Below are 14606 nucleotides of genomic sequence, written 5' to 3' on the forward strand. Positions count from 1 at the left end.
ATTAATAAAATGTCAAAATAATAAAAAAAATTTAAAGTAGAAAAATAGATTTACTGTAGTGTGACATGGAAAATTTTACTATAACATAACCAATAATTAAACATATTTTGCGCGAGCGAAGCCGCTGGGTAATTCTACTAGAATGTCATAAGATACACGAGGCCACATCCAAGAATTAAACATATTTAAATGAGGATGACCTTTTGCATTGGAATTCTAAGACCATTATGACATCACTAGAACATGATGACATCACAATGATGGCAAAGGTATAAACAGACCTGACACTACTGGAGCTGCTCAGAGGGTGGTGACAGATGAAGATGTCCATGCTGAGGCGAGGACTACAACAGGTAAGTACAATAGGAAAGATTTAGCCCAGTACTATAGGGGGGCATCTGGGGGGGAGGACTACAGCAGGTATGTACAGTAGCCCAGTACAGTACAGTAGCAGGATCGGGGAGGCCCCAGTGGATATGTCAGGATCGGGGAGGCCCCAGTGGATATGTCAGGATCGGGGAGGCCCCAGTGGATATGTCAGGATTGGGGAGACCCAAGTGGATATTTCAGGATCGGGGAGGCCCCAGTGGATATGTCAGGATCGGGGAGGCCCCAGTGGATATGTCAGGATCGGGGAGGCTCCACCCAATCTGATAAGCCACACTCACTAGAAATTTATGTCTGTGCAAATGTCGGCAGAGCCAAAAATTTCCGTTTTAGTAACTCCAAACAACTTTAGATTAATTCTCCCATGGAACATCACTAGCTCGAATGACATCACAAGGCCATGTGACATCACAGTCAGGATGCAGTGGAGAGAAATCATTTTGATTTTCCCTTTGTTTTGTTTTTTTATTTGCAGAAGTTCTTTACGCAAGATCTTCTCAACACATCAACAACACAGGTATTAGACTAGGGAATGGAGGGTTCCTTCCTTTAGCTTGTAAGCTCCTTGGAGCAGGGCAGACCTTAATGATGGTTTCCTATAGATTGTAAGCTCAGAAAAGCAGGGCTGCTCTTATCATGGAAGATTGGAAGGAACTCTCCGGAATAGATTGTAAGCCTTTAAAGTCAATAGACATCTTAAAGAGGACCTTTCATGGGTTTGGGCACAGGCAGTACTATATACCGCAGGAAAGCCAACAGTGCTCGAATTCAGCACACTGTCGGCTTTCCCGATCTGTGCCCCAGGTGAAGAGCTATCAGTGCCGGTACCGTAGCTCTTCACCGTCAGAAGGCGTTCGTGACAGTCCGTCAGGAACAACGTCCTTCTCCACAGCAGTGCCTATCGCGCTGTACAGTGTGAGCGGGGAGGAACGCCCCCTCTCCTCCTGACAATACTCGTCTATGGACGAGCACTGTGAGAAGAGGGAGGGGGCGTGCCTCCCCGCTCACACTGTACAGCGCGATAGGCGCTGCTGTGGAGAAGGACGTTGTTCCTGACTGACTGTCAGGAGCGCCCTTTTCACAGTGAAGAGCTACAGTACTGGGACCGATAGCTCTTCACCTGGGGCACAGATCGGGAAAGCCAACAGTGCACTGAATTCAGAGCACTGTCAAATTTCCAGCAGTTTATAATACTTCCATGTATACATGAAAGGTCCTCTTTAAGGGTCATGCACACTACGTAACGCCGGGCGTGTATGAGAGCCATACACGCCGGCGTTACAGCAGGGCTGCCGAACACTTCCCATTCACTTCAATGGGAGCGCTCGTAAACGCCGCTGTTACGAGCGCTCCCATTGAAGTGAATGGGAAGTGTTCGGCAGTCTGCCGTAATGCCGGCGTGTACGGCTCTCATACACGCCCGGCGTTACTTAGTGTGCATGCACCCTAAAACTGACTTTATTGGCAGGAATCCTCTCTTTTAGTCTAGGGCTAATGATGACCAGGATGGCTCCTATCTCTGAGGTTGGGGCTACATGGCAGCTTTGGCTGCAGCATATGTCATGTGGTTGGAGATTACAGTGTTAGGGCTTTTCCATTTAATGGAAGTGAATGTGGTTGAGTTATGACAAGCACGTAATCTGCTATATTCTGGCAACAGCTTCAACTGGTGGTAAGACCATCATTGAGCCCTTGTGAGTCATCGAGACACAGCCACATTCACGTTACTGGCGGTGATGCCGGAATTTTACCACTACATAGTGGTCTTTGACTGTGTGATGTGTGTTGTGGATGACGTTGCTGTGTAGCCGCTCCTGCCCCGCAGATAAGCAGCCATCATGGTCGTCATTTATTATGTATCATCATAGAGAGGATTTCTTACTAGTCTGTAAGCTCTCCAGAGCAGGATAACTACCATCATTAGAGGGGATTGTTCTATATTATATACATATTACTACATATATATCTATATACATTGTGAGACTTCGGACTCCTGAAAAGAAGAAGAGGAGAGGAGAAGAACTCCATCTGCCTCATGCAGGGTGTGGGGTGGGCAATGACAGGCATTTGGTTATTAATATAGTTGTAGTAAGTCCATGTGCCTCACACGGGGTTGGGGGGAGGGGGACTGGTGGGTATGGGGGTGGGCAATGTCAGGCATTTGGTTATTAATATAGTTGTAGTAAGTCCATGTACCTCACACGAGGTTGGGGGGAGGGGGACTGGAGGGTATGGGGGTGGGCAATGTCAGGCATTTGGTTATTAATATAGTTGTAGTAAGTCCATGTACCTCACGCGGGGTTGGAGGGAGGGGACTGGTGGGTATGGGGGTGGGCAATGTCAGGCATTTGGTTATTAATATAGTTGTAGTAAGTCCATGTACCTCACGCGGGGTTGGAGGGAGGGGACTGGAGGGTATGGGGGTGGGCAATGTCAGGCATTTGGTTATTAATATAGTTGTAGTAAGTCCATGTACCTCACACGAGGTTGGGGGGAGGGGGACTGGAGGGTATGGGGGTGGGCAATGTCAGGCATTTGGTTATTAATATAGTTGTAATAAGTCCATGTGCCTCACGCGGGGTTGGGGGAGGGGGACTGGTGGGTATGGGGGTGGGCAATGTCAGGCATTTGGTTATTAATATAGTTGTATTAAGTCCATGTGCCTCACGTTAATAGCATTTAACCCCATCATGTCCCTCATATAAGGGTTGGAGACATTAATAAAGGACCTTAATGATGAAGATACGTAATTATTATCTCCATATGTCTCATATATCAGTAACCTTTATGTAAAGCACACAGAGGTTAATGTGAGGGCCATGATGGGGTTAACTGCATTCAGCGCACTGTCTGTTTTCCCTTTATGTGCCCCCGGTGAAGAGCTATTGGTGCATTTACCGAGAGCTCTTCACTGTCAGAAGGGTGTACCTGACAGACTAGCCGGGAATGCCCCTCCTAACAGTCTATCCGTAGCGCTGTACTGTGAGGAGTCATTCATTACCACCCAACCATGACACTGAGCTGTGAGGAACACCCCCCCATTCCTGACAGTACCCGTCCATAGACTAGTACTGGGGTGACTAGTACTGTGTCGTTCCTCACCACTCAGTGTCATACCTACCCCTGATATATACAGTATGTTACTATATATATCTATATATATCTATATACATTGTGAGCCTTCGGGCAGTATTTCTAGACTGTAAGCTCTTCGGAGCAGGCGTCAGGTTTCTGGTCAGCAGTAGGCAGATGGATAGACATGATCCAGGGTTATATCACCGATCGCCATATTTGGGGTCAGGAAGGAATTATTTTTTCCCCTGAGACGTAGATCTCTGGGGTTTTTCTTTGCCTTCTTCTGGATCATAGGGTTGGGGTTCTTATCTCAGGACCTTATTTATGGATGGTCAGATGGACTATCACAGGAGCTCAGACTCCATGGACCTGAGATAAGAACCACAACCCCCATCATTTAGTAGGATATAATACAAGCCCTTATTATTAATAATGGCTCCTCTGCTTATTGCTAATAAAAGGTATAAAATTAATTTTTCCTATGTCCTCCGCGTCCCCTCAATCATTCACTGAAAAAATAGAAGACGTCAGACGTTTACCTTTAGGTTACATTCATATGGAGTTTTGTGGCGCTGTTTTTGCCACAAAACTTGTGTGAAGAATCAGCGCTGTAAAAATAGAATCCCATTCAGTTCAATGTCTAACACGCGTAAGACGGAACCCATTGAACTCAATGGGATTCTGTTTTTACATCGCTGATTCTTCACACAAGTTTTGTTGCAAAAACAGTACCACAACACTCTGTGTGAATGCCCCCTTACTGCCATTTAGTTAGACAGGTTTGGCATTGTTATGGGAAGTTCACACTGAGTTTTTTGGTCAGGATTTTGAGGCCTTATCCGCCTCAAAATCCTGACCAAAAAGACGTCTCCCATTGAAATCAATGGGAGCCACTCAGGAGTTTTTTCCGGGAGCCGTTTCTTCTGACTCCCCGAAAAAAGAAGCAAGGTGCTCATTCTTCAGGCCAAGTCGCCTCGCAATTCGGCCTGAAGACACTCCCTCCTCCGGACTAGGCCCATTCAATAGGCCTAATCCGGAGTGGAGTGTGTGGCTGGATGATGGTGCAGTGCACCGGCTTTCAGTCACGGCCACCTGGCTTTTGGTCCGGAACCTGAGGTGGAGGCCGCCTCAGGTTCCGGACCAAAAATTGTCATGTGAACTTAGCCTTAGTTAGAGTAGGGACTCGCAAGAAAATGAGGACCCTTGACGTGGGTTGCGAGCTTACATATTTTTGCCAAAATATTTTTTTGCACCTTTTTTCTTTTTTTTAAAGAACAATTTAATAGAACTTTTTTACATTTTGGCAAAACTATAACCAATACCTCATTATCCAACTGATGTTAAATAAAAGTTGTTAAAAATATGTTTCTGTGTTTCAATTTGTAAAATGTTTAATGTGAAGAAATTTCTGCAGTTCTGTGGACATTGTATGAGCTGAGCTGCAGTAATGTCTTCACAGAACGTGAGATGTGAGATGTGGACCAGGCCTGAGAGGTGGATTAGAAATTATTCTTGTGGAGAGAAAAATCCAAGATTTGGCCATTTCTATGAATGTTATAACGTGATGCGAGTCTACAATTGTCAAATATATAGACCTGCCAGGTCTCTACCTGTATACTATTACATTGTAGGATCTCTGTAGATCAATGTCTGTCAATGTCAGCCTATATAGGGCAGCCAATAAGTAGTGGTCCCACCTCTAGAAGGAACCAGACTAGACCTGGTGAAATGTAAGAAATGTTTCTAAGTCTGGATAATAGGGGTAGCTGAATAGAGGGATAGTAATAGGTCTAATCATAAGCCAAAATAAGTTTGTACATTGACTGCAGCCCCCGCCACTAAACAGCGCTACTGCACTTGATATTTTAACCACTTCCTGCACCCCACAGCTCCCTCCCACACAGTACACCCCACAACTCCCTCCCACACAGTACACCCTGCACCCCACATCTCTTCCCCAAACACAGTACACTGTGCACCCCACATCTCTCCCCCACACACAGTACACCCTGCACCCCATATCTCTCCCCAACACAGTACACCCTGCACCCAACATCTCTCTACACAGTACACCCTGCACCCCACATCTCTCCCCCACACATAGTACAACCTGCACCCAACATCTCTCTCCTCTACACAGTACACCCTGCACCCCACATCTCTCCCCCACACACAGTACTCCCTGCACCCCATATTTTGAAGACGACACAGATATGTGAACAAGGTCAAAATAAAGCTGGTTATGTATGGACTGTAGACTATGGGAAAAGAAAGATGAGTACTGTGAGATATGAGGTTGTGCCAATAAGCATAACCTTTATTAGATCTACATCTCTCCCCAACACAGTACATCGTGCACCCCACATCTCTCCCGCCGGCAGATCCCACAAGACAACTGCTCAGAAGGAACGTTTGTTGGTTAGAAAATCAAAAGCCAGCGCCTCTTCCACTGGACCCTCATCCTAAATATAGCGTTGGTTGCAGAAGGTGGTCAGTTCACTTCATTAAGACTTCACTGACATAAAACTAGTGAGGGTGTTCTGCGTCCACCCATCCTTTTCTAGATTGGGGCATCTGTCATGTTTCAGCAGGTTTCAGATTCCTGACTGAGCTTTATAGTGAAAACAAATGCCCATAGACCTGGATATGACCATATAATAAACCTCTATATGCTGTATATTCCTATAGAGTATTTCAGTCTTCTGTGTAGGCCATAAAGACATCTATGGTACCGAATTATAAAGCTACAATGAAATCCAACATCCATATTCTGGAGGGTCAGGCCATTACAAAGAGCTACAGTATCAAGAGCCCAGACCAGGGAACACATGGACACATTTTGAAGACGACACAGATATGTGAACAAGGTCAAAATAAAGCTGGTTATGTATGGACTGTAGACTATGGGAAAGGAAAGATGGGTAGTGTGAGATACGAGGTTGTGCCAATAAACATAACCTTTATTAGATCTATATATATAGAACTTAAAACAGCACACATACACCAACCCACAAGCACAACACCACAGAAACACCAGACCACTCTAGACACACACAACACAAACACAACACCACCCAATAAATACCACAAACAAACACACACAAACACACTCAGATGGATGCACACTACACACACGGACGAACAGAGCACATACGTACTCACACACAACTACCACACACATGGACAATTGCACTGCGCACGCACAAACACATGGATCACATGCGCACATACACGCATACATATACACAGACCACACACGTGCATGCACGCATGCATACATACGCATGGATTACACACGCACGCACTGACAAAACAGGTCTGGTATCCTTAATGGCTGTTTTCACACCGCGGTATTTTTCACGGGCCTCCTGGCTATGGATTTGGCGGTTCCATAGACTTCTTTGTGCACAAAGCTGTGAATTCTGCAGGCTCCATAGAAGTCTATGGAGATGTAGAATCCACGGCCCGGAGACTGTAATGTTACTGTAGTGTGCAAGCAGCCTTACTGAGCAGCAATATTGGTCAAGTGAAAACTGCCTCATAGTAAGATTGTCATTATTGCTGACTATACAGGGAGCTTTCATCGCTGAAGCACTACAATAGATAGTTGTGTAACTGGAAACCAATTTTACTCTTTTGTCTGTGAACTACTTATAAATTACACTGGAGGGAGGGGGAAAGGCTGCACTATGTTGTTAATTGGGTGTAATTGTTTTATATGTTTGTGTAAGGGGCAGAAATTTTAATCTTTGAGGAAAAATAGTTCAAAAAATAGTTGTAATAGTTTCTCCTACATAATATGTATTGAATATGTAAAAACAATAAAAATGTTGAAATAAAAAATAAAGTTGTTCACATCAATGTTATGACAAATTAATAAAATGTCAAAATAATAAAAAAAATTTAAAGTAGAAAAATAGATTTACTGTAGTGTGACATGGAAAATTTTACTATAACATAACCAATAATTAAACATATTTTGCGCGAGCGAAGCCGCTGGGTAATTCTACTAGAATGTCATAAGATACACGAGGCCACATCCAAGAATTAAACGTATTTAAATGAGGATGACCTTTTGCATTGGAATTCTAAGACCATTATGACATCACTAGAACATGATGACATCACAATGATGTCATATGCAAATGAGGGTTGACCTTTACTGCGTATTTAAATGAGGCTGACCTTTTGCATTGGAATTCCAAGACCATTATGACATCACTAGAACATGATGACATCACAATGATGGCAAAGGTATAAACAGACCTGACACTACTGGAGCTGCTCAGAGGGTGGTGACAGATGAAGATGTCCATGCTGAGGCGAGGACTACAACAGGTAAGTACAATAGGAAAGATTTAGCCCAGTACTATAGGGGGGCATCTGGGGGGAGGACTACAGCAGGTATGTACAGTAGCCCAGTACAGTACAGTAGCAGGATCGGGGAGGCCCCAGTGGATATGTCAGGATCGGGGAGGCCCCAGTGGATATGTCAGGATCGGGGAGGCCCCAGTGGATATGTCAGGATCGGGGAGGCCCCAGTGGATATGTCAGGATCGGGGAGGCCCCAGTGGATATGTCAGGATCGGGGAGACCCAAGTGGATATTTCAGGATCGGGGAGGCCCCAGTGGATATGTCAGGATCGGGGAGGCCCCAGTGGATATGTCAGGATCGGGGAGGCTCCACCCAATCTGATAAGCCACACTCACTAGAAATTTATGTCTGTGCAAATGTCGGCAGAGCCAAAAATTTTCGTTTTAGTAACTCCAAACAACTTTAGATTAATTCTCCCATGGAACATCACTAGCTCGTATGACATCACAAGGCCATGTGACATCACAGTCAGGATGCAGTGGAGAGAAATCATTTTGATTTTCCCTTTGTTTTGTTTTTTTATTTGCAGAAGTTCTTTACGCAAGATCTTCTCAACACATCAACAACACAGGTATTAGACTAGGGAATGGAGGGTTCCTTCCTTTAGCTTGTAAGCTCCTTGGAGCAGGGCAGACCTTAATGATGGTTTCCTATAGATTGTAAGCTCAGAAAAGCAGGGCTGCTCTTATCATGGAAGATTGGAAGGAACTCTCCGGAATAGATTGTAAGCCTTTAAAGTCAATAGACATCTTAAAGAGGACCTTTCATGGGTTTGGGCACAGGCAGTATTATATACCGCAGGAAAGCCAACAGTGCTCGAATTCAGCACACTGTCGGCTTTCCCGATCTGTGCCCCAGGTGAAGAGCTATCAGTGCCGGTACCGTAGCTCTTCACCGTCAGAAGGCGTTCGTGACAGTCCGTCAGGAACAACGTCCTTCTCCACAGCAGTGCCTATCGCGCTGTACAGTGTGAGCGGGGAGGAACGCCCCCTCTCCTCCTGACAATACTCGTCTATGGACGAGCACTGTGAGAAGAGGGAGGGGGCGTTCCTCCCCGCTCACACTGTACAGCGCGATAGGCGCTGCTGTGGAGAAGGACGTTGTTCCTGACTGACTGTCAGGAGCGCCCTTTTCACAGTGAAGAGCTACAGTACTGGGACCGATAGCTCTTCACCTGGGGCACAGATCGGGAAAGCCAACAGTGCGCTGAATTCAGAGCACTGTCAAATTTCCAGCAGTTTATAATACTTCCATGTATACATGAAAGGTCCTCTTTAAAACTGACTTTATTGGCAGGAATTCTCTCTTTTAGTCTAGGGCTAATGATGACCAGGATGGCTCCTATCTCTGAGGTTGGGGCTACATGGCAGCTTTGGCTGCAGCATATGTCATGTGGTTGGAGATTACAGTGTTAGGGCTTTTCCATTTAATGGAAGTGAATGTGGTTGAGTTATGACAAGCACGTAATCTGCTATATTCTGGCAACAGCTTCAACTGGTGGTAAGACCATCATTGAGCCCTTGTGAGTCATCGAGACACAACCACATTCACGTTACTGGCGGTGATGCCGGAATTTTACCACTACATAGTGGTCTTTGACTGTGTGATGTGTGTTGTGGATGACGTTGCTGTGTAGCCGCTCCTGCCCCGCAGATAAGCAGCCATCATGGTCGTCATTTATTATGTATCATCATAGAGAGGATTTCTTACTAGTCTGTAAGCTCTCCAGAGCAGGATAACTACCATCATTAGAGGGGATTGTTCTATATTATATACATATTACTACATATATATGCGACCACCCCGGGAGAACCGTGCAGGAGGCTGGACTGTCACGGTGACCTTATAGGCACCAGAACTCCCAGGAGTGGTGCACAGGGAAATAGGCAGAGTCAGTTAGATGTGACGCCAGTTGGAGTATTGAGACACCCGCTCGTCCCTGGGCTGAGATGGTGATGTGGGTGCCAGTGCTCTACTCCAACAAAGAGCATTTGCCCAGGGCTTAGCTGCAAGGAAGGCAATGTCCAGGCCAGGATCAGTAGAAGTGCTCACTGCTTTATTGTAACTGGCATCTGCTGGTCACTTGTCCTGTAGCAGTGAGCTGTGGCACAGTGGCTTGTAGCTGGATGACACCTTCCCATGTATTAGCAGAGAGTCTAAGATGTCTGCAGATCCAGCTTCTGGTCTACTGCAGGGGCTCAGTTACCTAGTAGAGGTCGGTGCAGGCTGCCAGGGTTATAGCTCTGCTTAGCCTGATATAAGCCTGTCCTCTTACTGATGGTGATGCAGGGCTCTGTCACACAGCTTCTCTGTCCTGCTACTGCTGTGGCAATCCTCACAGCACAGTGTCTGAAACACAAGATGGCCACTGCCACACTTCTCCTTGCTTCTCCTTCCCTGGCTCTTACAGAATACTACTTCCTGTCCCTGCTGTGACTATTTCCTGTTCCAGCTACAGATCCACTCACCATAGTGTGTGTTGCTATGGAGACCACAGCTCACTAGGACAAGTGATACCAGAGAACAATAGCTCAACAACATTACACAAATGAATACAGAATAAACATAACAACACATACAATCCATCATAACATGTAAGGCACTTCTATGGCCAAATAACCATTAGTAACTCCTGTGAGGGGGTTACATCCCTCCCTTCTTGAATGTAGCACGTCCTCGGGCTACCAATAACACAGAAAACAGTCAATGGCTTAAATATCCCATAGTCCAAAGTAAATGGAATACACGTTAAATGGGTTAGGAACAAATAATAAACATAGAGGTAGAACTTTGGGCAGTCCAAGCATGGTGTCGCCACTATGGCACCAGGTATATGGCTTATTTGTTGAAGTGAAGATAAACAACAGTTTCCAAGGCAGATGATCAGCTGAAATGCACAGTCTACTATGGCTGATCTGGGCATGCTCCTTTAAGGGCTGTAGCGAACTGAGGGTTTACCCTTGTTTACCCTTTGGGATCTCCTTTGAGAAATTGTTTCAGGCTCTGAGGCCTCCTCTCTCTCAACAGGGAGTACCTGAGTGTCTGGAGTCTCTGATACAAAGTCATCTGAGGAAATGGAGTCACTTGTTTCCCTTGACACAGAAGGAGTCTCTCTTTGCAACGGTGTAACCGTAGGTCTCACAAAGAAGTATAAGTTAGGGGAAGCCAGAGCAAGTCCTAATTCTTTACCATATTGGCCAGGAATGGGTATACAGGGTAATGTCCGTCTTGGTTGTGACAGAGCGTGTGGAGTAGCCGGTAACCGACGGGTCACTCTAGTACTTGTATAAGAGGAGGGACAGACTTTGAGATCATCTCTAGACACTAACTGGGATGGACCTTCTCCATCCTCTGGAACAATTTTACACACTTTAGGGTTATCATGTGGTGCCTCTTGGACAACATAGGCGTTGTCTTCCCAACGATCCTCTAACTTATGATGCCTAACATGTCGCCTTTTTAGGACCTTATCTCCAGGTTGCAAGGGTTGAGCATTTGCTCCTTTGTCATACTGGAGAGCCTGTTTGTGTCTAGCCTGGTCCAGAGATTTACACACAAGTTCCTGAAGTTCTCTATTAACCCTTAGTCTTTCTGCTACCCAAGTGTCATTTGGTAAAGGTGGGGACCTAACCTCTGTAATCACTCCCATTTGGTGATCAGCGGGGAGCTGTCCTAACTGTCCTCTAAGGAGGTATGCAGGAGTGTACCCTGTGGAATCCTGTCTGGTGTTATTATAGATCTCAGTGATCTCTGGCAATAGCTCTGGCCACTCAGATCGTTTTTCACGGGCAACTGTTCTCAGCATGTTGATAATGATTTGATTGGCTTTTTCACAAAGACCATTACCCTGGGGATGGTAGGCTGTAGTGCGGATCTTTTGACACCCATAGAGGTTGCAGAACTCTTGAAAAAGCTCTGACTCAAATGCAGGACCTTGATCAGTAAGGATCTTTTCAGGATAACCGTAGGGTCGCCCAAAATGTCTTTGGAATTCCCGAGCTGCTGTTTTACCAGTGAGATCTTTTACTGGGACTACAACCATGAATTTTGAAAAATGATCAATCATTGTTAGTGCATAAGTGTAACCTGACCGACTTGGAGTCAACTTGACGTGGTCAAGCGCTACCAACTCTAGTGGTCTGACTGTGACAATGCCCTGTAGAGGGGCCCGTTGGTTAGATCCTCTCCGCAAAGCACATTGTGCACAATCCCGGCACCACTGTTCAATTTGAGGGCGCATTCCCACCCAGTAGAAACGATCCTTAATGGTTCGTTCTGTCTTTTGGGCATTGAAATGTCCTGACTGATTATGATACGCATCCAAGATCAAAGGAGCGTCTTGTCTTGGTATCACAATCTGAAACACTCGCTCATGGGTACGAGGATTTACATAACGGCGGACCAGTTTTCCCTGCAGATAGGTTAAACGACCGCGCTCTCGCCAAAGATTTTGAAGTTCAGGGCTTGCATTGTTATCTGGACCTATTGAATTAGAATCTTTTAAAAGGTCTTTTAATCTTTGCAATGTTGGATCTTGTTTTTGGACTTGTTCCCAATCCATATGATCGAGGGACTCAACCCGCATGGTCTGAAGGTTACAATATTTGGTCCGGACATTTTGGTTAACACGTTGAGTGACTTTGTCATAGAAGTCAGGGAGTTCAACTTCTTCCCATATGTCAGGGTCATCTAGGTCATTAGTTGACTCTTGGGGTAACCGAGATAAAATGTCAGCATTAACATTCTCCCTCCCTGCACGGAATTTTAAGGTAAACTGATAATTGGCAAGACGTGAAGCCCAACGCTGCTCAATTGCTCCCAATTTGGCAGTGCTAAGATGGGTCAGAGGATTATTATCTGTGTATGCAACAAAAGGAGTGGCGGTGAGATAATGATGGAATTTTTCGGTAACCGCCCAAACCAAGGCCAGAAACTCCAACTTAAAGGAGCTATAGTTAGAGTCATTACGTTCAGTTGCCCGAAGCGAACGACTGGCAAATGCAATGGGTCTAATCAAACCTTCTTGTTTCTGGGACAGGACAGCACCAAGTCCAGTTTTACTTGCATCTGTTTGCAGAATGAACGGTTTACTGTAATCAGGGTAAGCAAGGACATTTGGACCGACTAAGGCCGCTTTTAACTCCTCAAATGCTTTTTGCATTTCAGGGGTCCATTGGATAGTTGGACTCTTACCAGATCGGGTGGTAGACTGACCTATCAGTACAGCCTGTAAGGGTGCAGCAATCCGGGCAAAGTTTTTTACAAATCGGCGGTAATAACCGGCGAACCCAAGGAATCTACGGATGTCTTTTACCGTTTCAGGAGTTGGCCAGTCGCGTATCCGTTCAGTGTACTGAGGATCTGGCGACACCCCATCAGCGCTCACAATGTGTCCCAGGTATTGGATTTCAGATTTTAGGAGATGGCATTTGGAAGGCTTGAGTTTCAGACCATAGCGATCCAAAGACTCAAACACTCTCGCAAGGTGATCCAAATGCTCTGCATATGTCCTGGAGTAAACAATTATATCATCCAGATATAACAGGACAGACTCAAAGTTTAGATGACCTAAACAGAACTCCATGAGCCGTTGGAATGTGGCAGGCGCATTGCACAACCCAAATGGCATCCGGTCAAATTCAAACAGACCCATTGGTGTTGTGAAGGCAGTTTTTTCAGCATCAGCTGGGGACATAGGGACCTGCCAGTATCCACTGGTAAGGTCCAGGACAGAGAAGTAGACTGCAGACTGAAGAGCTGCAAGGGACTCCTCTATCCGGGGCAGCGGATACGCATCCTTGTGGGTGATATCATTCAATTTGCGGTAATCCACGCAAAGGCGAATGGTACCGTCCTTCTTTTTGACAAGTACTAAGGGAGCAGCCCAAGGGCTTCGGCTGTCCCTTATGACACCAGAATCCTTCATGTTTTGAAGTAAGCCTTTTACTTGTTGGTATTGTGCTGGGGGAATGGGCCTATGTCTTTCCTTGATGGGAGGATGATCACCAGTTTGAATTGTGTGTTCTACTGCAGTGACATGCCCAAAGTCCATAGGGGACTTGCTGAAAATGTGTTCGTATTCGTGAACTACCCGCAATACCCCTTCCAGCTGAGATGAAGGCGTCTCAGGGGTTCCAAGGTGAATCTCTTGCCACCATTCTTTTTGCTCCCCAGTGGGGTTACATGTGGGTTGTGAATTGGTGGTCTGAGCTTCACAATAGACTCTCTGGAGGCAATCAGCATCCTGAACTCTGGATAATTTGGCAACCACTGTATACCGAGGTAGTGTAACTTCAGAATCCCCAAAATTCAACAATTGTACAGGGACTCGTCCATGGGTCACCTTAGCCAAACTACGGGCAGCAATAACTGTACGATCCGTAGGCAATGACTCAATGAGCACGGAGTAATCCCTGCCTTTGACACCAAACCTGGCCCGGCACCAGACCATCATCACATGACCAGGTGGTAAGATGATGGGTCTAGCGTCAGTCACCCTAGCTTTTCCGATCTCACCTTGGGAAAGTTGGACCTGTTGTTGTTGGACCAAAACCTTAATGGCCTTATGGTAGATGTGTCTCTCTTTTGGAGCGGCTATTTGAAGAGTGTCAGACAAGGCAGCAATGGCTTCATCAAAACAATTAACTAGGACATTGGTCCCAATGATGATGGAGGGAGTGTCTCTGTCTTTGGCAACGTCCACAATGACAATCCCTTGATCCTTCAGTTCGGTTTTGCCAATCTTAAGGGTGGCTAGGAAGTATCCTAC

General features: G+C 45.7%; 1 protein-coding gene across 1 annotated transcript in view; it reads right to left on the reverse strand.

The window, feature by feature from the left end:
• Positions 1–3960: 3960 nt before the first annotated feature.
• Positions 3961–14606, reverse strand: part of LOC142204512 (uncharacterized) — a 79809-nt gene continuing 69163 nt past the window's right edge. Inside the window, exons 3-5 of the mRNA XM_075275827.1 lie at positions 12641–13859; positions 11624–11770; positions 3961–3971 (exon numbers count right to left, since the gene is read on the reverse strand). Coding sequence (XP_075131928.1) covers positions 3961–3971; positions 11624–11770; positions 12641–13859 — 1377 coding nt within the window. The remainder of the gene's footprint in view (positions 3972–11623; positions 11771–12640; positions 13860–14606) is intronic.

This window comes from Leptodactylus fuscus, chromosome 5, assembly GCF_031893055.1.
Source record: "Leptodactylus fuscus isolate aLepFus1 chromosome 5, aLepFus1.hap2, whole genome shotgun sequence".
In the NCBI taxonomy this organism is placed as follows: domain Eukaryota; kingdom Metazoa; phylum Chordata; class Amphibia; order Anura; family Leptodactylidae; genus Leptodactylus; species Leptodactylus fuscus.